The sequence below is a fragment of the Lepidochelys kempii genome, chromosome 4, assembly GCF_965140285.1.
Source record: "Lepidochelys kempii isolate rLepKem1 chromosome 4, rLepKem1.hap1, whole genome shotgun sequence".
Lineage (NCBI taxonomy): Eukaryota > Metazoa > Chordata > Testudines > Cheloniidae > Lepidochelys > Lepidochelys kempii.
Genome location: NC_136383.1, coordinates 35,050,602 through 35,072,309, shown reverse-complemented (window position 1 = coordinate 35,072,309; position 21,708 = coordinate 35,050,602). Strand labels below are relative to the sequence as shown.

At 40.1% G+C, this 21,708-nt stretch overlaps 1 protein-coding gene across 2 annotated transcripts in view; it reads left to right on the top strand.

Annotated features, from left to right (window-relative positions):
* Positions 1-21,708, top strand: part of ARSJ (arylsulfatase family member J) — a 54,339-nt gene that overhangs the window by 20,414 nt on the left and 12,217 nt on the right. The window contains exon 1 of one of the 2 annotated variants that reach the window (XM_073340973.2): positions 1,890-1,928. The exons of the other annotated variant lie outside the window; for it this stretch is intronic. Within the exon in view, the coding sequence (XP_073197074.1) occupies positions 1,924-1,928 (5 nt within the window). The 5' untranslated portion in view covers positions 1,890-1,923. Of the gene's footprint in view, positions 1-1,889; positions 1,929-21,708 lie in introns of those variants that run through there. 2 annotated transcript variants of the gene reach the window in all.

The window sequence follows — 21,708 nt, the reverse complement described above, 5'->3', positions numbered from 1 at the left end:
CTGCCAGCTATGTACTGGTGGAGATTCCACCTATATGGGGACTGCTTCAGGCTAAATCTCAGGATGCTTTAAGTTCACAATGAGCCATATAGGTGGTGCATCATGAACTTGGCAGAGCAGAGAATCTATCCAGAGAGAATTACCTGCCTTTTTTTTTTTTTTAAATGTATCAACTATCTGGCATGTATGACACAATCCTAATTATGATGTCTCTGCAAATGATGATGATCACAACATCTGTATTTCTCTTTCTGCTTCTGAATCGGCACCACCTCAAGGAAGTAATTATTTCAGAAAGGGAGGAAAAAATAGGTCATGACTTACTTTCCAAAGGTGGGAGGTAATGCAAGGGAATTCGAAGCAAGAGGGGCAAGATTGAGACTTTACATCTCACCATTTGCAAAGAAGGGCATGTGGATGCACTGGCCCAGTAACAAGGGAGGGCATGTGAGTTGGAGCCTTCCTCCATTAGGGAAGTAATGTGATACTAAGCCTTTCTATAGTAAACAGCTTTCCCGCCTGCATGTTGGTGAATCCAGCCAAGATTCCACTCTACTCCCTAACCTCCAACGTGGAGGAGAAGTAGCAGCCTCTCAGAGCTCTCTCCTCACCTACAGAATAGTGATGCAGCTAAACTGCACAGTTGGAGGGCTGATGCATACTCCCCTTATTCCATTTTGCATCATCGAAAGGAAAGTCACAAACTGGGACCTAAGTAAGGAAGATTCTGAAGTCATTTTCAGGGGGATATTGACAAGAAAGTATATTATTTGTGACTATTTAATAGAAGTTTTCAGAATAGCATTTGAAATTGTGGAAGACAAGGATGGTGAGGTAATATCTTTTATTGGACCAACTTCTGTTGGGTAGAGAGACAAGCTTAAGAGACACACACCGAGCTCTTCAGGTCTGGGAAGGGAACTCCCAGCTTCACAGCAATGTGCAAGGTGGAACAGATTGTTTAGTATAGGTAGTTAGCACATATTATAAGGGACCATTTAAGGTAGAGTGGCCCATTAACACCTGTGCAGGCACAGGACAAAAAAGAGGGGGTTATAGATTACAGGTTGTTCATGATTTTTGGTGTCCAGCAGAGTAATAAATTTAAGCTCTTAGGCTCCTCTTTTGAATGTTTCAGAGTAGCAACCGTATTAGTCTGTATTCGCAAAAAGAAAAGGAGTACTTGTGGCACCTTAGAGACTAACAAATTTATTTGAGCATAAGCTTTCGTGAGCTACAGCTCACTTCATCGGATGCTCACGAAAGCTTATGCTCAAATAAATTAGTTAGTCTCTAAGGTGCCACAAGTACTCCTTTTCTTTTGAAAGTGTTGCACTGATTTCCTTTTGAGGAGGAGGACTGATAGGTCAGATATAGAGAGATCACTTTTTGAAAAGTGTTCACCCACAGGTGATTGAGGTATTGTGTAAATCATGGCTCCTTTGGTGTTAAAGTAGATCTCACTAATAATATTTGAGTCTTTTATGGCACCTTCTCAAACATGCCACAGAGCTTTATAAACATCAATAGACTAAAACTTACAACACTGTGTGGGGAAAAAAGTAAATATGTAGTCTCCCCAGTCCCAGATAGGGTAACTATGGCACAGAGAAACTTGCCCTGGGTCACACAGAAGGTCTGGCAGATCCAGGAACAGAACTCACATTATTGCTTTAACTGCCAGACCATCCTGACACAGAAAACTGTAGTGTGCAGACATAGCTTTGTTTCCTGTAGCCTCCAGAAAATAAACTAATTGCAGGTAACACCAGGCTATCAAACACTGTTTACAAAAGCAGCTGGAAGATGTCTCCATAATTGGAAAGAGTTCTGAAGTGGGAGTTATTGAGTCAGAAGAAGTGGAATTTTGAAAGCACATTCCTCAGGGAGTGAGTGGAAGCAGGCATTTCGTCTGGTGACAGGATGAGGTACTGTATGAGATACCATATATATTTTTAAAAAAAAAAAAAAAAGGAGTACTTGTGGCACCTTAGAGACTAACCAATTTATTTGAGCATGAGCTTTCGTGAGCTACAGCTCACTTCATCAGATGTTTACCGTGGAAACTGCAGCAGACTTTATATACACACAGAAATCATGAAACAATACCTCCTCCCACCCCACTGTCCTGCTGGTAATAGCTTATCTAAAGTGATCAACAGGTGGGCCATTTCCAGCACAAATCCAGGTTTTCTCACCCTCCACCCCCCCACACAAATTCACTCTCCTGCTGGTGCTAGCCCATCCAAAGTGACCCAACACTCTCACAAGTCTTGGGAGACAGGCCAGTCCTTGCCTACAGACAGCCCCGCAACCTGAAGCAAATACTCACCAACAACCACATACCACACAACAGAACCACTAACCCAGGAACTTATCCTTGCAACAAAGCCCGTTGCCAATTGTGCCCACATATCTATTCAGGGGACACCATCACAGGGCCTAATAACATCAGCCACACTATCAGAGGCTCGTTCACCTGCACATCCACCAATGTGATCTATGCCATCATGTGCCAGCAATGCCCCTCTGCCATGTACATTGGTCAAACTGGACAGTCTCTACGTAAAAGAATAAATGGACACAAATCAGATGTCAAGAATTATAACATTCATAAACCAGTCGGAGAACACTTCAATCTCTCTGGTCACGCAATCACAGACATGAAGGTCGCTATCTTAAAACAAAAAAACTTCAAATCCAGACTCCAGCGAGAAACTGCTGAATTGGAATTCATTTGCAAATTGGATACTATTAATTTAGGCTTAAATAGAGACTGGGAGTGGCTAAGTCATTATGCAAGGTAGCCTGTTTCCTCTTGTTTTTTCCTACCCCCCCCCCCCCCCCAGATGTTCTGGTTTAACTTGGATTTAAACCTGGAGAATGGTCAGTTTAGATGAGCTATTACCAGCAGGAGAGTGAGTTTGTGTGTGTATGGGGGTGGGGGGGATGTGAGAAAACCTTGATCTATGCAGGAAATAGCCCGACTTGATTATGTAAAGAGTTGTCACTTTGGATGGGCTAGCACCAGCAGGAGAGTGAATTTGTGTGGGGGGGTGGAGGGTGAGAAAACCTGGATTTGTGCTGGAAATGGCCCACCTGTTGATCACTTTAGATAAGCTATTACCAGCAGGACAGTGGGGTGGGAGGAGGTATTGTTTCATGATTTCTGTGTGTATATAAAGTCTGCTGCAGTTTCCACGGTAAACATCTGATGAAGTGAGCTGTAGCTCACGAAAGCTCATGCTCAAATAAATTGGTTAGTCTCTAAGGTGCCACAAGTACTCCTTTTCTTTTTGCGAATACAGACTAACACGGCTGTTCCTCTGAAACCATATATATTTTTGTCTTTTATAAAGAATAGAGCACTCTTTAGGTGCTTTCTCTTGTTCAGAAAACTGATTTAAAAGGCTTCTTTTCAGAGCTGTTTCAGGAAGCTCTGTGGTAGACACCCATTTGTGATCCTCTGCTTTCAAACCAGGTTATGTTTTGTTCTTATTTACTTTTGCTGTCTCATTAACATTCTTTAGAAATTACAAATACAGTGAGTGCAACTTTGGGGAAAGCTTAACAATATCTGTCTTTTTTTCATTCCAAGAGATCATAGCCTAGAAGTATCAGAAAGATATTCTGTTATGCTGATATTCAGTTAGAAGAGCACGAAATGCAGGAAAAACATATTTTTCATTTTGTTGGCTGCAAGAATTTTGTGATGTTAGTGTTGTCAGAATGCCAAAATATCTATATTCAGAGACTGCATAAATGTACCCTGCTGGAGCTCCCCAAGTTGTCATCAACTTTCCTCTCCCTAAAAATAAGTTACTGTGACTGTCTGAAAAGTGCTTTTAGCACATTGAGCAGGTATGGCCTTGGGGGAAAAGCACCACCACATCTATCCATTATGTAGTGTCTATCTTTAAAAAAGGGAAGGAGGAGGATCTGGGGAACTACAGGCGAGTCAGCCTCACCTCAGTCCCTGGAAAAATCATGGAGCAGGTCCTCAAGGAATTCAGAATGATGATGCACCAGAACGCAAAAACAGAGAGAGAGAAATAGGCTGCTCCCTAAGGCAGACACATGATGCACCCCCATCTTGCTTTAAACTGGCTCTGCTCCTATGCTTTGCTACACTGGCCTTCCCCAGGCTCTTACAGTGGTACCTTGCAATTCCAACACAGTCCTCAAGATACCACATTTACCTTGATTCAGAGTCCCTCTGTATCAGGCACAGGGAGGCTGTATCTATTATTTCACCCCATAAGCTCTTCAAATACAGATGATGTGTAAGTTTATAAGGAAATTTGAATAGTAACAAACCAGTTTTGAGCGAGAGGGGTACAAAGAAGTGTTGGAAACAAGTCAACACATCCAATTGGAGGCGTGTTTAATCATTTTGACCAGTTGTTTCATACTTTGTTGAAGAATGCTACTCGGGTTCAGGTCATACCAGTGTTGCTGAGTTAGGGATGTTATAACGGCATCTGGTTGTAACTTCTAGATGTGCCTCTTCAATAAAGAAGGTATGATGATGATGATAGGTGGGGGAAGATGGGAAAAGAGAGCTTTTTAGAACCAGAGAAGAGCAGAGCATTCTGTGAAGTTTAGTCAATACGGATCTAATTTACCCGTGCAGTGCTCAGAGACTATGGTGATGGACTTTATCGAATACTCTGAGATACACACTGCTGTTTTTGCACAACATCCATAGGACTTCATCACTTTAAAAAGAAATGAAGAGTGGGAAGTGAGAAGTGAGAAGTAGGGGAGGAATCAAACGGCCTCAAAACCATTGTTGTGACCTAAAGCTCCAGTCTGCATGAGATCTGCATGAACAGATCCACATACCCAGATGCTTTTCACTGCAGAATCAGGTTCTAATGATCGAGGTTCTCACCCCAGGTAACAGGGTGGACTATTGCTCCTGTCTTCTTGCCTTGCAGAAACTGCATGGACTCCACTGGTTGTGCATTCACAGTGCTATTTATTTGAGTTCCCTCCACCTATACCACTAAAGTCCCTGTGCAACCGTCTGTTTAAAATATCCTCTGTGCTTTCGGACCTCCTCAGGACCAGAGAGGAGCAGAGGTCCTGAGGAGGTCCTTTAACCTTCTAGGTTGATGGGCTAATTGACTCTTTATGTCATCCAGCCTGCCAACCTGATTATCTAATTATCTCAATCATCTTTCTCTGGGGAAACTAATTGGTTTATGAGTGTTCAGAGTGCAGTGTTCACTCCTGTGCTCTGTTACACACCCTTTTTTACTGTCTCATTAAGGAGAGATGACCCAAAGCACCTGAGAGGAAAATCTTTCTAGGTTGCTCTAGCTGTTCTCACTTCTAAGCCTTTCATGAAACATGCACAAACACGACATATACAGTGCATCTGCAGCTGTTTTTTATGCAAACCATATATTAACACCAGCAAGAGGAGAGTTTATTGTGCTGCAAGTTGAGGCATCAGAGTTGGCTTGGTTTTCTTTTGTTTTGGTTTGTTTTTTTGTGCGGGGGGGGGGGAGAAGGATTACTGTCTGTTGACAATAAAGGATAATGAGTCTGCAATAGCACATGGAGTATAACTGCAAGAAGACAACTGAAATTCATTTAATGGATCAGGGAAATATAGTTCAAAGACTTTTAATTCACAAACAGTTATGTACTGCTATAAAAAGAGGGGGGGAACTATGTGACTATGCTGTGTTCCTAAGCATAGAACTAAGGAGTCAGCATGAAATGTTTTCACTTGCAAAACGCACAACCAAATCCAGCTTATGTATTTCAAGAAGAAATATGTCAGATCATGGCTTTCTTTTTTTAATTGTCTCAGGATGTACTATATTTCTCAATATAATAATTTAGTGTTCCACTTTCTTGTTACTCCTAGGCTTCTTCCTTCTTCCCAAACCACAAAGACTGCAAGTGCTGAAAGTTAGTGTGACACCTGGTATTCTCTGCATTTGGTATATTGGATGGGGCAAGTTTTTGATATTGCAATCTGCAGCTACAGAACATTTCCATTCTCTGAGAGTGATTAAAATTCATTAGGACTCTAGACAGTAATTTTTTTTTTTTAAAAAAGTACCTTCAAGGGATCATGAGATGGTGAAGTAATTATTTCTCCCATCATGCAGCATTATCATTCTTAAGTCAATTTTTTGAGAATTCCTTCTCATCTTGCATGAAACCTGTAGAGTGCATAAAAGCATATACAAATACTCTTCTTATTTAACAAGGCCAAATACAGGTGAGTTGTCATGGAGGTAAGGTGAACTAGTCCCCATCAAAATTTATCTGGAAGAAGTCAATAAAAGCAATGTATAAATTCAGTTAGGACCTGATCTAATGCTCATTGAAGCCAGTGGTAGATGGATCAGGCCCTTATTGCATTTCCTCACTGGAGTGTCCCTCTGACTCTATCTTAAGCCCAAGAGTTCCTGTGGTTTTTTTTCCTTCTTTCTCCCAACCCCTTTCCCATAAGCTTTGTTTTGCAGCAACCATCCCTCCAGTCAGAGCTCAATGCAATTTACTTAAGAGATTAACAATGCTGTTGCTGTACTGGCCAGGTGGGTTGCTTGCTTCAGAGTGGTACAAGAGTCTTCATTCTCCCAGAGTCTGAGAGCAGAGTTTTCATGACACTTCTCATTCCTTGCTAGTCAGAAGCTTGAGTTAGTCTCAAATATCTTTTGTGGTATCTCAGTGTGCTGCTGCTAGACTTTTGGGCCAACCCCATTTTGGCTTATAATATGCTTGTTCAAGTATATTTAAAAAATAATGTTTAAGCAAATAAAAGCTCTGAATGCTGTGCTGAAAATTGTAGGACTCCACTCCTTGAAAAGTTGAACCTTTAAATATTTAGGAATCCGGTATGCATGCATTAAGAGTATGTTGTTAATCTAATTGTATTATATACTGAGTTTTGTAATGATGATCAAATGAGACAGCCATGAAAACCCAGTTCAGTTAGACAACCAAACTCACAAAGGGCAGGGACAGATTCCAAGATGCCTCAGTGACATGAGACTGTGAAAACGTACTCATTTTACAGTATGTGCCCACTTCTGGTGAGAAACATGGTTAATTGATTCTTGAGAAAATACATGTCTCCTGTTGTCAGCTACTATTTGAATACATGACAAAGATCACTACTTAGCTCACGCTGTATGTACTGACTATACCAACGTAGGTAGTTTGGGGCGAGGGGTGGTTGATTAATGCAGAACTATAGGACACTATCTCTATAAGTCTGTGAACATAAGCACATAAAAATGTCCCTAATGGATCAGACCAATGTTACATCAAGTGCATTATCCTGTCTTCTGACAGTGGGTAATGCCAGGTGCTTCAAAAGGAGCAAAAGAACAGGGCAATTTTCAAGTGATCCATCCCCTGGCAATGAGTTCCAAAGGCGGACTGTGCATTGTGTGAAGAAGTATGGCTGTTTTAAACCTGCTACCTATTGATTTAATTGGGTGACCCCTGTTTCTTGTGGTGTGCAAAGGGACAAATAACATTTCCTTATTCACTTGCTCCATACTGTTCCTGATTTTATAGACTTCTACCTTATCCTCCCCCAACTTCATCATCTCATTTCTAATATGAATCTAAGGGAGTAGTATGATTGCTCAGAGCTATAATATGAAACTGGAGAAAAACTTGTTGAGTCTTTGAGTTAAGTTTAGAGGTGAGAGCAACAAGGGTGATGTTGTGGTGGGCATTTGCTGTAGACCACCAGACCGGGAGGATGAGGTACACAAGGCTTTCTTCGGACAACTAACAGAAGTTTCCAGATCACAGGCCGTGGTTCTCATGGGTTACTTCAATCACCCTGATATCTTCTGGGAGAGCAAAACAGCAGTGCACAGACAATCCAGGAGGTTTTTGGAGAGTATTGGGGACAACTTCCTCCTGCAAGTGCTGGAGGAACCAACTTGGGGCCATGCTCCTCTTGACCTGCTGTTCCCGAACAGGGAAGAACTAGTAGGGGAAGTAGAAGTGGGTGGCAACCTGGGGAGCAGTGACCATGATATGGTTGAATTCAGGATCCTGACAAAAGGAAGAAAGGAGAGCAGCAGAATACGGACCCTGGACTTCAGAAAAGTAGACCTTGACTCCCTCAGGGAACTGATGGGCAGACTCCCCTGGGAAACTAATATGAGGGGGAAAGGAGTCCAGGAGAGCTGGCTGTATTTTAAAGAAGCCTTATTGAGGGTGCAGGAACAAACCATCCCGATGTACAGAAAGAATAGCAAATATGGCAGGCAAACAGCTTGGCTTAACAGAGAAATCTTCGGTGAGCTTAAACACAGAAAGGAAGCTTACAAGAAGTAGAAACTTGGACAGATGACTAGGGAGGAGTATAAAAATATTGCTCAAGCGTTCAGGAGTGTATTCAGGAAAGCCAAAGCACAAATGGAGTTGCAGCTAGGGGGAGGATGTGAAGGGTAACAAGAAGGGTTTCTACAGGTATGTTAGCAACAAGAAGGTGGTCAGGAAAAGTGTGGGATCCTTACTGAATCGGGGAGGCAACCTAGTGACAGATGATGTGGAAAAAGCTGAAGTACTCAATGCTTTTTTGCCTCAGTCTTCACAGACAAGGTCAGCTCCCAGATTGCTGCACTGGGCAGCACAGTATGGGGAGGAGGTGAGCAGCCTTCAGTGGTGAAAGAACAGATTAAGGACTATTTAGAAAAGTTGGACATGCACAAGTCCATGGGTTCAGATCTAATGTATTAGAGGTTGCTGAGGGAATTGGCTGATGTGATTGCAGAGCCATTGTCCATTATCTTTGAAAACTCATACTGATCAGGGAAGGTCCTGGATGATTGGAAAAAGGCAAATATTGTGCCCATATTTAAAAAAGGGAAGAAGGAGAATCCAGGGAACTACAGACCGGTCAGCCTCACCTCAGTCCCTGGAAAAATTATGGAGCAGGTCCTCAAGGAATCCATTTTGAAGCACTTGGAGAAGAGGAAGATTATCAGGAACAGTCAACATGGATTCACCAAGGGCAAGTCATGCCTGACCAACCTAATTGCCTTCTGTGATGAGATAACTGGCTCTGTGGATATGAGGAAGGCTGTGGACATGATATATCTTGACTTTAGCAAAGCTTTTGATACGGTCTCCCACAGTATTCTTGCCAGCAAGTTAAAAAAGTATGGATTGGATGAATGCACTATAAGGTGGATAGAAAGCTGGCTAGATCATCGGGCTCAATGTGTAGTTTTCCAATATGCATTACTTTTCATTACTTTGTGCAACAAAATGGCAGATGAAATTCAATGCTGATAAATGCAATCACCCAATTTTGTGAGATCCCTTTATAACTCTTCACAGTTTGCTTTGGACTTAACTATCTTGAGTAATTTTCTATCATCTGAAAAATTTGCCACCTCACTTTTTATTCTTTTTTCCAGATCATGTGTGAAGATGTTGAACAGCACTGGTCCCAATATACATCCCTGCTATTTACCTCTCTCCATTGTGAATACTGACCATTTATGTCTACCCCTTGTTTCCTGTCTTTTAACCAGTTACTGATCCATGAGAGAATCTTCCCTCTTATCCCATGATTGCTTAGTTTGCTTAAGAGCCTTTGGTGAGGGACCTTGTCAAAGACTTTCTGAAAGTCCAAGTACAATATATCCATTGGATCACCTTTGTCCACATCTTTGTTGACCCCTCTCAAAAAATTCTAATAGATTGGTGAGGTATGATTTCCCATTACAAAAGCGGTGTAGACTCTTCCCCAACAAGTCATCTTTATCTGTTTGTCTGATAATTCAGTTCTGTACTATAATTTCAACCAATTTACCTGGTATTGCAGTTATGCTTATCAACCCTTAATTGCCAGGATCACCTCTGGAACATGGGGTTTTTTTTGTTTTATTTGTTTGGGTTTTTTTTTGTCACATTAGCTGTCCTCTAGTCATCTGGTATAGAAGCTGATTTAAGTGATTGGTTACATACCTCAGTTAGTAGTTCTGCAGTTTCATATTTGAGTTCCTTCAGAACTCTTGAATGAATACCATCTGGTCCTGGGGACTTTACTGTTTATCCATTTGTTCCAAACTGGGGAAGATTTGCAAAGGCATGAAAGGTATTTAGGCTCCTAGTGAAAGTAAGTTGTGCCTTTGTGAATCTCCCCCGTGTTATATAGAAGGCTGCCTGTTGGTATACAAATTTGCAGTGTTGTTGTAGCTATGTTGGGCCCAGGATATGAGACAGAAGGTAGGTGACGTAATATCTTTTATTGGACCAACTTCTCTTGGTGGACAATACAAGCTTTCAAGCTTCACGGAGCTCTTGCTCAGGTTTGGGGAAAGTGTCACGGACTCACAGGTCACGCCCACTCTTGGCCCCGTACTGTCCGTGGGGAAGAACCCCCTCCAGTGTGACGCCCTTCTAGGGGGTCCACTCTCTCTTGGGGGTTAAGCCCCTCCACCTCCTGGAGCTGCACCACTCTAAACCTTTAGCACTCCTGTCTCTCACCGTGGGGCCCCTCAGGGAGTCCACTCGTTCTGGATCCCCGGGGCCTCCACTCCCAGAGGGAATAATGCAGTCCTGTTCTGTAGACTGGAGCGACTCTCAGCTAGTGTAAAGCAGAAGTGTTTATCGAGCATCTGAACACAGCATAGGAGACTCTCAGGGCCCTCAGGCCTGGCCTCCCTCAGCACTGTACATCTAAGTCTCCCCTGTTCTATCTCCAGTCCAGCGACCCTGCGCTTTCCAGCTGGGCATCCAATATCACCTGTCCCCAAGCCCCGTCTCTGTTCTTTATCTTCTGTCCAGGTAAACAGTGTTGCCTGGGCCTCCTCTCCTCTCAGCCATCCTTTGTTCCCCACTGGCTGGAACCGGCTGGTCAGGTCACCAGGGTCCTCTGTCTGCAGCTCATTGTCCTCCCAGCTGTGGTGTCCGAACTGGGCCTCCCAGTCACCAGTCGCTGGGGTATCCGTTCTCCCGGCCTTTGGCCAGGGTCCCAAGTTCCATCTCTGGTCCTCTATAACAACAAACTCCCTCTCCCATCACCTTGTTAAACCAGGAACTCCCAGGGAAACCCCTGCTAGTTGAAAAAAAATGCATATTTTCTTCATTTTCCTCTGCAAAAAAACCTGATTTTCTGAAAGAAACTGCAGCTGTAGCATGTTAAACTCCATGGGATTGAGAGGGTTAAAAGCTAAAATATAGGTTGGTTTCTTTCTCTCTCATGTGTAAATGTTTGGGACAACAATTTTGCTGCGCCCCCCCCCTCCCCCCTTATATATAATATGAAATGTTTGTTTCCCTCTCTGTTGTGTTTTTTTTTAACTCAGAAAATACAAATTAAATTACATCACAACATATTCAGACTTTTCACCTGGATATATGCATTAAATCCAAATCCAAAATTATGTGACTATCACTCTATAAAATATTACAGCTTCATCCTTTTTCCCCACTATATTAATCCTTGGGGATTATATGGGACAATATTTAGATATGTGACTTGCTTGATATTTCTGGGTTTTGTATTTTCTACCTTCTGTTCGTGAAACTTTAAATGCATCGTTTATTGCTTTTTGGGTTGCGTATAGTGTCAAATCATTCAATCATAGAATATCAGGGTTGGAAGGGACCTCAGGAGGTCATCTAGTCCAACCCCCTGCTCAAAGCAGGGCCAATCCCTAATTTTTAGCCCAGATCCATAAATGGCCCCCTCGAGGATTGAACTCACAACCCTGGGTTTAGCAGGGCAATGCTCAAACCACTGCATATCCCTCTCCCTCTCTATTACCCAAGGAGATATAGTAATTTTTTAGTGTTTTAAAAAAAGTCTTTTTAATAGAAAATTTCCATGATTAGTTAAACTGAGATGAAAGAAACTTTAATCTGAAAAAATAATACAGATGACTAATTGAGCCAGCATGAACATAGAGTACAAATATTAGAACATGGTAAGGATTTCTTAACAATCATTAAAATTTTATGAGAAATAAGTCTAATAGGCAGTCCTCATCAACTTATAAAAATAATGATTATTTTATTCACTACATAAAAAAATAAAAATATTGAAGTATGAGGCTGCTGTGAAATATGTTTTTCACAGTAATTACTGATGGATAAAAATTATATTTTGCACTTGCAGTCCTGGATTCTTTCATCCAAGGATCTTAAGAGGTTTCACAAACATTAATTGAGCTTCACAACATCCCTGTGACGTAGCTATTATTATCCTGGTGATACTGGGGAGGGGCGGAGGAGGGAATTAAGGAATTGAGGTTACAGGCCTGGTGTTCAGAACTGCAGCTGAGGTTAGTGGGAACTGCCAGTGCTCAGAAAATCAGGCTGAATGTGATGTGACCAAGGTGACAAACAAAGTCTGTGGCAGAGCTGGGAATGGAAACCAGGATGCCCATTTTGCTCCAACCACTGGAAAACTGCTGTTCTTAATAATGGAGGTAGAAAACCTCTCATCCTGATTTTTAACCTGAATTGTAGAACTCCAACTAGCTCTCAAATAAATTGTTACAATATTCAAGTAAACAGAGGGCAAGCTACCTGGCTAACAGGTTTCTTGCTCTTTCTTTTTAAACTGTAGCTGTTTTATCTTAAACTACAGAACAGGTTGTAGTTGGGCCAGGACAAGGAGGATGGCATAGAGGGAACAATGTTTACACCCCTGTATAGGAACCATAGTGTGGATGAGGAGCAAGGGCAGACCTGCCACTTGCCTCCCCATTCTTCTGCTTCCCGCTCCTTACATAGGCAAGGTACAGAGGAGAATGCATACTGAATTCCTGTTGGAGAGTGTGTTACCCTGAGGACCCAGAAGTTATACTCGCAGGGCCCCTCCACATGCACACATCTTAATTTGACTTTATAGTAAGGGCTGACAAAAAAAAAGACTCTGAAGGGACAGATTTTTAAAGGTATTAGGTGCCTGAAGATACAGATGGAAACCTAGTGGGATTTTCTAAAGTACTTCACTCCCATTTAAATCAATATGAGTTAAGCACTTGAGCACTTTAGAAAATCCCACTAGGTGCCTGTTTGTATCTTTAGACAGCTAAGTACCTTTAAAAATCTGCTCCTAGACTCCTACTGTGTTCGGAATGCAGAGGTGCATCATCAATTCAGCGAAAGCACTTCAGCATATGCTTAAATCCATCCCTCTTCAAAACTGCACTTCAGCACGTGCTTATCTTCAACAGGTTTAAGCACATGCTAAAGTGCTGTCCAGACTAGAAATGCTTTCGAATCAGAGCCTTAGGTTCTTATAATTAAACCTGCATTTTACTAGAACACTGAATGTGGGTCCTTTTTTATGTATTTATTTATTTAAAGCTCCCAGCTTCTGTTATTACCCGAGGATCTCTGCGTTCATTTAAAAAAATAGTTTCTAGCCCTCATAGTTGCAAAGGAAAGCTTGAAAACATGATTCTTACACGTTCCACCACCAGATGGCAAAGAAAAGTAATCCCCGTTATTTTTAAAAATCTGATGATTTTTAAGGCAATCTCATGATATTTTAGGGAGTGACGTATGATAGTTTAACATTGGAGGTTAGCAATATTGTGTTTGGAACTTGGTACTACATACAGGTTTTTTTAGTGAACACATGTCCATGTATTATGATAAATTTTCTGTACCATATACACAACCACTAAATAGTGAACATTTTATGAGGAGACATACCCCAACAGAGTGGATTTGATTTAAATGACTAGTCAGGAAGACTCTATGTAATCGTGGATTTCTACATAAAAGTGCATTCTTGTTGGTTGTTATAACCTTAATGCATATTCTTCACAACTCAGAGATAGATTAGGTTTCATTTTTAGAAGGTACACACTATACATTTTTAAAGTGATTTATTTTGAAAACTTTTCAGATTAGTTTTACAGCTATATCAGAAAATGAATGATTGTTTGATTATTTCATTTACCAAAGGTAATTGAAGCAGATATTTATGAACTCACTGGGAGGTGAACTATCTCCAGTTCAACAGGTTAATCATTAATAGTTGGAGGATGCTCTTGCAATGCTGTATTAGGAGGAGAACATCACCAGACAGACATTTAAATTGTTTTATTTAACTAAAAAAGCAACGTGTTATATTCTGGATTTTTTTCTTCAACAGCAAACATAATATTTTAACAAAACAAGTATATGAATTTTTGAATTTAGTTAAACATTCAAGTTTTTTAAAATCAGGTTTGTTTTTGTAAAATTGTTTTTAACTAAAATAGTTAAATGAAATATTTAAAAAAAATTATACAATACAAAAGTTATATATAAAACAACTATGTCAGGCAGGTCAGCATGAGAAACTTAAAATATTGGCTTCTGCAGCTAACTCAGTCATCTTCACTTGTTCATAATCTGGAAAAGAAAAACAAGCTTTCCTTCTTTTTCAGGTCCCAAACGATTTCTCAATTTGGAATGAATTAGTCCAAAGAAAGAAAATATTCTTTGTACACCGGCAGAAGAAGCTACTGCTGTTAAAAGTGAGATTATCACTTCAACAGTCTCTGAATCCAAGTGCTTCAGGGACTTCCATCAGTTCACTGGTGTGACTTTCTTTAAAACATCATCAACAAACATATATTTCTTGAATGGTTCAGCCTTAGATCTGAAGTTTATTATAGTTGGCATTATGGAGGGATGATTGCTGGATGTCCATGTCAGAGCCATCTCCTCCTCTTCAGCAGTTGAGGTTTGACCCTGGTACTGAGTATTGAGAATATTTGCAAGAAAATGAGCTGGAGATCGTGCTTGTCCCATTTGTTTTTTTAATGCTTGTAATTTAACTCTGTCATTGCATATTTCTCTTTTTAAGATCTATCTCAGTTCCTTCCAGATTCAACAGCGTCAGCAACAAAACAGCTATTTTCCTGCATTTTGTCCAAGGCTACAGAAATAGGCTTCAGGGTACTCACCATGTCTTCAACATTTCTCTGAAGCCCAATGTTGAGAACTTTGGCTGTGACAGTGCCGTCTATTTTTTCACAATTTTGTTCACAAACTGTCATCAGATTAGGCCAGTTCTTGATATCATGCTCAAAACAGTCCACTCCTCAGTTCCAGCACACATCTTGTGGGAGAGTTAGCTTGGTTCCTCCACTTTTTTTCAGAGCAGCTGCTGCAAAGTGGTTGTTGGGGAAGTATTTTGCAATTTCAACAACATTAGCCTTTTCTTTCTGGAACACTGAAGGCTTTGGCTTAGGAGGTGCATCAAATGAGCACTGCAACTGTATGTTACTAGCTTGGGACTCTCTTCTAAATAATTTCTTCTCATCTTGGATACATTTGCAGCATTGTCTGTGACCAAGCTGCGTACTAGACATTTGCATTTTTTTTCAGTTTGTTGTAGCTTTTACTTCTACTTCTTGTAAGTATTCTGCTGTGTGTACATTTCCTGATGTATCAATTGTTTCTGTAAGGAAGACATTCCATTCTTCTGTTGTCAAACAAGCATATACAACAGGATCATTGTGGACATTGCTCCACCCATCAAGGCTCAGGTTAACAATTTCACCCTCTAGACCTTTTGCACACTGCTCAATTTCTCTTTCATACACTTTATCCAGCAATTTGCCTGCGACATCTGCTCTGTTGTGTGGACTGTATCCTGGTCTTAATGACTGAACCATCTTAATGAAGTGTGGGTTCTCAATCATGCGGAAAGGAGAGTCTGTTGCATAAACAAACTGGGCAATTTTTTCATCAATTACCTCTTTTTGTAATCTGCTGGTTCTTTTCACAAACTTATGTATGGTTGTTTCTGGATGATGCAGATTCTTTTTTCTACAGGTGAGGTATACTGTGACTATGTGACACACATGATGTGACTGAAACACTATCGTTGGCAGATAACTCTGAAACTATAGAAAACGATGGTGATCTAGAAGGTGGATAGTCTTCAGAATCCTATATGTTAAGGATGCATTCCCCTAAACAAAATAAGTCAATGCAGTTATTTAATTACTATTACCATACTGCTCATTTAGTATTACTCCTTGCATTCACTCACAGTCAGTACTACTATCAAGGTTCCTTCCCCACTCTGAACTCTAGGGTACAGATGTGGGGACCTGCATGAAAAACCCCCTAAACTTATTTTTACCAGCTTAGGTTAAAACTTCCCCAAGGTACAAACTGTTTTACCTTTTGCACTTGGACTTTATTGCTGCCACCACCAAGCGTCTAACAAATATATAACAAGAAAAGAGCCCGCTTGGAAACGTCTTTCCCCCCCAAATCCTCCCAAACCCTACACCCCCTTTCCTGGGGAAGGCTTGATAAAAATCCTCACCAATTTGCATAGGTGAACACAGACCCAACCCCTGGGATCTTAAGAATAATGAAAAAGCAATCAAGTTCTTAAAAGAAGAATTTTAATTGAAGAAAAAGTAAAAGAATCACTTCTGTAAAATCAGGACGGTAAATACCTTACAGGGTAATCAGATTTAAAACATAGAGAATCCCTCTAGGCAAAACCTTAAGTTACAAAAAGACACAAAAACAGGAATATACATTCCATTCAGCACAACTTATTTTATCAGCCATTTAAACAAAACAGAATCTAACACATATCTAGCTAGATTACTTACTAAGTTCTAAGACTCCATTCCTTTCCTGTTCCTGACAAAAGCATCACACAGACCGAGAGAACCTTTGTTTCCACCCCCCGCCCCCCTTCAGCTTTGAAAGTATCTTGTCTCCTCATTGGTCATTTTGGTCAGGTGCCAGTGAGGTTATCCTAGCTTCTTAACCCTTTACAGGTGAAAGGGTTTTTCCTCTGGCCAGGAGGGATTTAAAGGTGTTTACCCTTCCCTTTATATTTATGACAACTACTTTAAAGGTGAAATTGTAAAAGGAAGATCTGCCTATTTCAGCTATTTATTTTTAACACAACTGCATCTAAAATGATAGTACCACAGAGTAACACTTATATTTTTTGATTAAACATGAAAATTCAAGAATAGTCCAGAAGGAAGACAGGCAGTCTTTAAGAAAGAAGTATGAAATAAAAAAGTTTACCAACCTGAAGATCCTGTATGTTCAGAAATATTCCTTTCATCATCTTCAGTGCAGCTTCCTCCTGAGAAGGAACACTTCTCATGATATTGTTTCATTGAGGCAACCAGGCCTTGCATTTCTTTGTTGCACTGTTTGCATTTTGCACGCATGCCTGTCTTACCCACAGGTAGAGGAACTTCATTAAAATATTCCCAAACTGGGTCTCTTTTACATCCTGCTGCCATTATAGGTTTTCCCTTCTAGGGAGAGAATGGTAGGGTAGATCTCAAATCAATGAAGGCTACACTCAGAAAGACTTCTGCAATATGCTGTTCAAACAGTTTCACTTTTGTTTCTACTGTCTGTCCCTTCTCACATTTATCTCCAGACTTCTCCTCGTCCAGATCTATTCTGCCCCCAACAATCTTCTATTCACTGAACTTTTTGAAACTTTTTGCACTTTTAGAGAGAGGTAAGGGATTGACTCTGTGTGTACACAAATTTCCAGAGGGACAATAGGGTTGAGGTCTGTTATTTCTCACCTCTATATATTTATTTATTTTATTTATTTATTTAAAAACATTTTTGCTGTTAACAAACGTTATCTTTGGAGACACAAATCCACAGTTTGAGAACTGCCAAATTAAGCATCTCTGATGGTATCTTCTAGACTGAGCACTGAGTCCCATTGGGTAGATAGAAAGATTAATCTAAATAATCTATATAGAAGCCCCCGGAGCCCCATAAGATTGGGTCCCTAATCCATGAACTACTGGAACTCATTTACAAAACTTTTCTTAAACATTATATGAATATATTGTGTCATACTGTAGAATTAGAATTTATAATCCCTATTCCATGATATCTTTGAGCTATAATGTATCTTAAATAAAACTATCTTTAGATAGGTTTTTTCCTCAAAAAGCATTTGATCAAAAACTGATTTAAATTTAAAAAATCTATTTTTTTTAATTTTTAAAAATCATTGATTTTTATCCACCCTGTACCCCAATAAGATTGACATGGATGTAATAGCATTGTTTGGTTTTGGTACGAACCAAAATGGAGCATGAACAAGTATCCTTCTGAGTCTCTGCGATGTGGAAAGAGAAAATCAGAAATATGAGACTTGGTCCAAAGACCAGTGAATGGGAGTCTTTCCTTTGACTTTGACGGGTTTTGAATCAGGCCCATAAATTAGGGTTACAATATTTCAGGTTCCCAAAAAAAGGACACTGCTGGAGGGGAGCTGGAGGACATATTTTGGGGGTGTGGGAGACGTGTGTATGTGTGTACTCTGAGGAGGTAGTAGGGGTACGGGAGGGGGTGTACTGTAAGGGGGTATTTGGGAGGTACTGGAGGGGTGTATGTGTGTACTGGGAGGAGCACCTGAGGGGTTTTTGGATGGAGTACCTGTGACCTCACTCTCGAGGTGGAGGTAGTCAGCACCTTCCTGCGGGCTTCTCCCCTTCCGTAGAGCAGGAAGCCAGGGCCTGGGTGGGCGGGATCCAGCAGTTGTGTCTGCAGGGAAGGGACCGATTAGCTGCAAGAAAGGGACTAATTGGGGCACAGAAACAGCTCTTTCTAACCTGCAATGCCTGCTCTGCAAAAATCCTTCCTATTTGCCTCTTATTTGAGAAATCTGCCCGGACAGGGGGCAGAGGATCAAAAAAGAGGTCACGTCTGGGAAAATCTGGGCGTATGGTAACCCTACCATAAATCCCATCTACTTCTTGAACATTACTGTTGCACTGATGTTTTCTTTCCTGAGTAATGCATTCCCTTACTTTGATGTGCAGCAGTCTATATTTTCAAAAGGGCATCTGACTTGTCATCAGCTATCAGAGCATGTAAAGTGTTAATATCACTCAACTACACAAATGCTTTTAGGTAGAGAAAAATATCCACAGAACGCAGCCATATAATACAATTAAGTGAAACAAAAAAACAGCATATAGCATTAATTTGTAATGGATTTATTTGTATTCAGTGCATTGAAAATTTACCACCAAGACCTAGGTAACTGATTCAAGTCTCATTTATGCCTGTGTAACTCCACTACCTACTGTACAGTTATTTTTTATATATTTTGGTATGGGATCAAAATCAGCCTTTTAACTCCCTAACTAAGTACAGTTTAAAAATATTAAAAATAGTTATTGTATGGCTTATGTATATGTTTAATATTAGACATAATCTTCAGACAGTCACTTGATTGAAAGTCTTATTTTTACAAAATGTATAATTATAAAATGATTTACATTTAAGTCTGTCAAATTATTATAGGCCTAGGCAAAAATATTGTAGAACCAAATCTTGTTGTTCTTACTCAGATTTAGATTGTACCCTCCACCTGAATTCTAGCACATCTCTCCAGAGTAGGGGAGACAACTCTGAAAAACCGGGATCCTGTGGAAGTCTCTCCAGTGGCGTTCCATGTGGACATGGCTTTGTGTTGTCATCCCACTACTCTTGAGAACAAAGTAGTGGGATTTTTAATTACTATACTGTGAGCAGAGTTCAGTTTTCCTACTATCAAAAGTTTAAAAAAAAAATTTACTAAGTATTAGCGTCCTGAGGGTTCTTTCATTGGTTCCCTCTACTAATTCAGTCTCTGGGTCAGGTAATGCCACTGCCTGAAGCAAGGCATACAAAGGGGGAAAGGATCATCAGATCCTGAATTAGAAAATGTGGTTCTAAAATCTGTCTTTAGGTACAGGTGTCTTTTTTGTTTCGTACTCAGACCTAATCTGAGCTAAAGACCCATTGGCATCAGTGACTAAGGGTTGAATAGGAACCTGTTTCCCTTCATGCCTTTGACAATCTTTAGACTGGAAACTGATCAGGCAGGGACTGTCTCTTACTAGCTGGATGTGTCTATGTACCAAAGCCACATTACCTCTCTCAATCCCAGCATGTGGATTTTTTAAAAAATAAAGAATATTGGTCCCACACAGCATTCATGGGTCAGGGGAGAGGACAGTTTGCCTCCATGTTTTCATTACTCTGAATAAATTTTAAAAAAATCTTAGAATAAATAAAACATTGTGCTTTGAATGATGACATTCTGTGAATTTGATTTTCCTTTTCATGCCATTTAACAGTCCATGTAACATTTGATGTGTTAATTGAGAATTGTCAAATGACTAACAGTAGTGAAGTAGAGTATACGCTGCTACCCACTCATTTCTTTGTTTGAGATACAAAGGCACACCCACCTGCATAGACTTCAGATCAGATGATGGTAATAAGGGTGTTTAAATTCCATGTTGAACCTGTTCCATGAATAAATAAAGAACTTTAGTTTCCCCTGCTTTCAATCAGGCACTTTTCACCAGGGTGAAGACTTCAATTAAAGAATAAAATTAACACTTTGCTCTTTGTTTTGGCTTTTATTGAAGCCTATGCCCAGCAACTTCAGTCATTTTCTTAAGCAAAAATGTGTAAGAAAATAATTGCAAATGAAATAGCTGATGGGTTAAATGACAGGCCAAAATGGTCAAAGATGTATCCACCCAAAGGAGTGGACATCCTCAGAGAGGGAGTTCCATAGATCAGTTCTGAATGGCTTAAATGCGAGGAACAGCAAGGATCAGCTGGTCTATTTCAATCGCCTAAGAGGAGCGAGCAAACCATTCTAAGAAAGAAGAAATACAGTTTGTTTCAGAAACAATCCAGGTTATCTCTGATGGTCATGGTGCCCGGTACAGCCACCAACAGTCCTTGAATCAGATGCATGCAGAAGAGGATCTGTAGTTAGCAATATGTGACAGGATTTGTTACTGTTTAATTTTATTATTTTTCATTTAGTACATAAAAGCAGGAAAATCATATTTTGCAGATTCCATGCAATGTTTAACAAATCAGTATCACACCACCAATTCATATGATGTTGCATTCATTTGGAGGAGCAAAAAGCATTTTAAAATATTAACATTTGTGTTAACATTAATAACCTTCAGCTCTTGGCTCTGCTGTGAAGAAAAAGTAGTATCGTCCCCATATAACAAATGAGAAATATTAAGTGCTAATAGACTAGGACTGACATTTTTCAGAGGGGCCTAAGAGCATTAGGTGCTCAGCTCCAGTGGTCATGCTTCAGGTTGTGGAGGAAGTCTCTGCCAGAAACAGGAATAAAACCTGGATATCCAGTTTCCCAGTCCTGTATTTCAACACAAGATTATCCTTCCTGCTTCTCATATATTGACACCTCTGTTGACAATATACAACAGCACACCAAAGTATGTGTGTTGTTTAAAAGTCAAAATTCCTTTTGGTTTCATCCGGTTAAAACTATTGTTCAAACTATTAGGGCTGTAGCTTTTCTTGGAAACAGAATTCAGTTCTGTCAGAAGCTCTGGGATTGCATGAACCAATTTCTGGCATGCATCCATCCCAGAGCACCTATTGTATTAAAAATTAAAATTAAAAAGAAGGGGGGTGATTGGTGGACATTGCAATCTATGTGGTGAATGGTTTTTATTTTGTGCTTAATGCTCTCACATTTTCTTTCCAGCTTTGAATTAAAGATTTATTACATTGTTAATTTATTATTTTCAGGCCAGTAGTATTAATCAGCCCATTTTCTGTGTTTAAATGCTGTGCAATATTTTTGAGAAAAAGGGGAAGTTGTCATTTTAACAGGTCTGTATTAAAATATATATATATTTTACATTCTGTCACAAGAATGCTATTGTATAATACACTTAA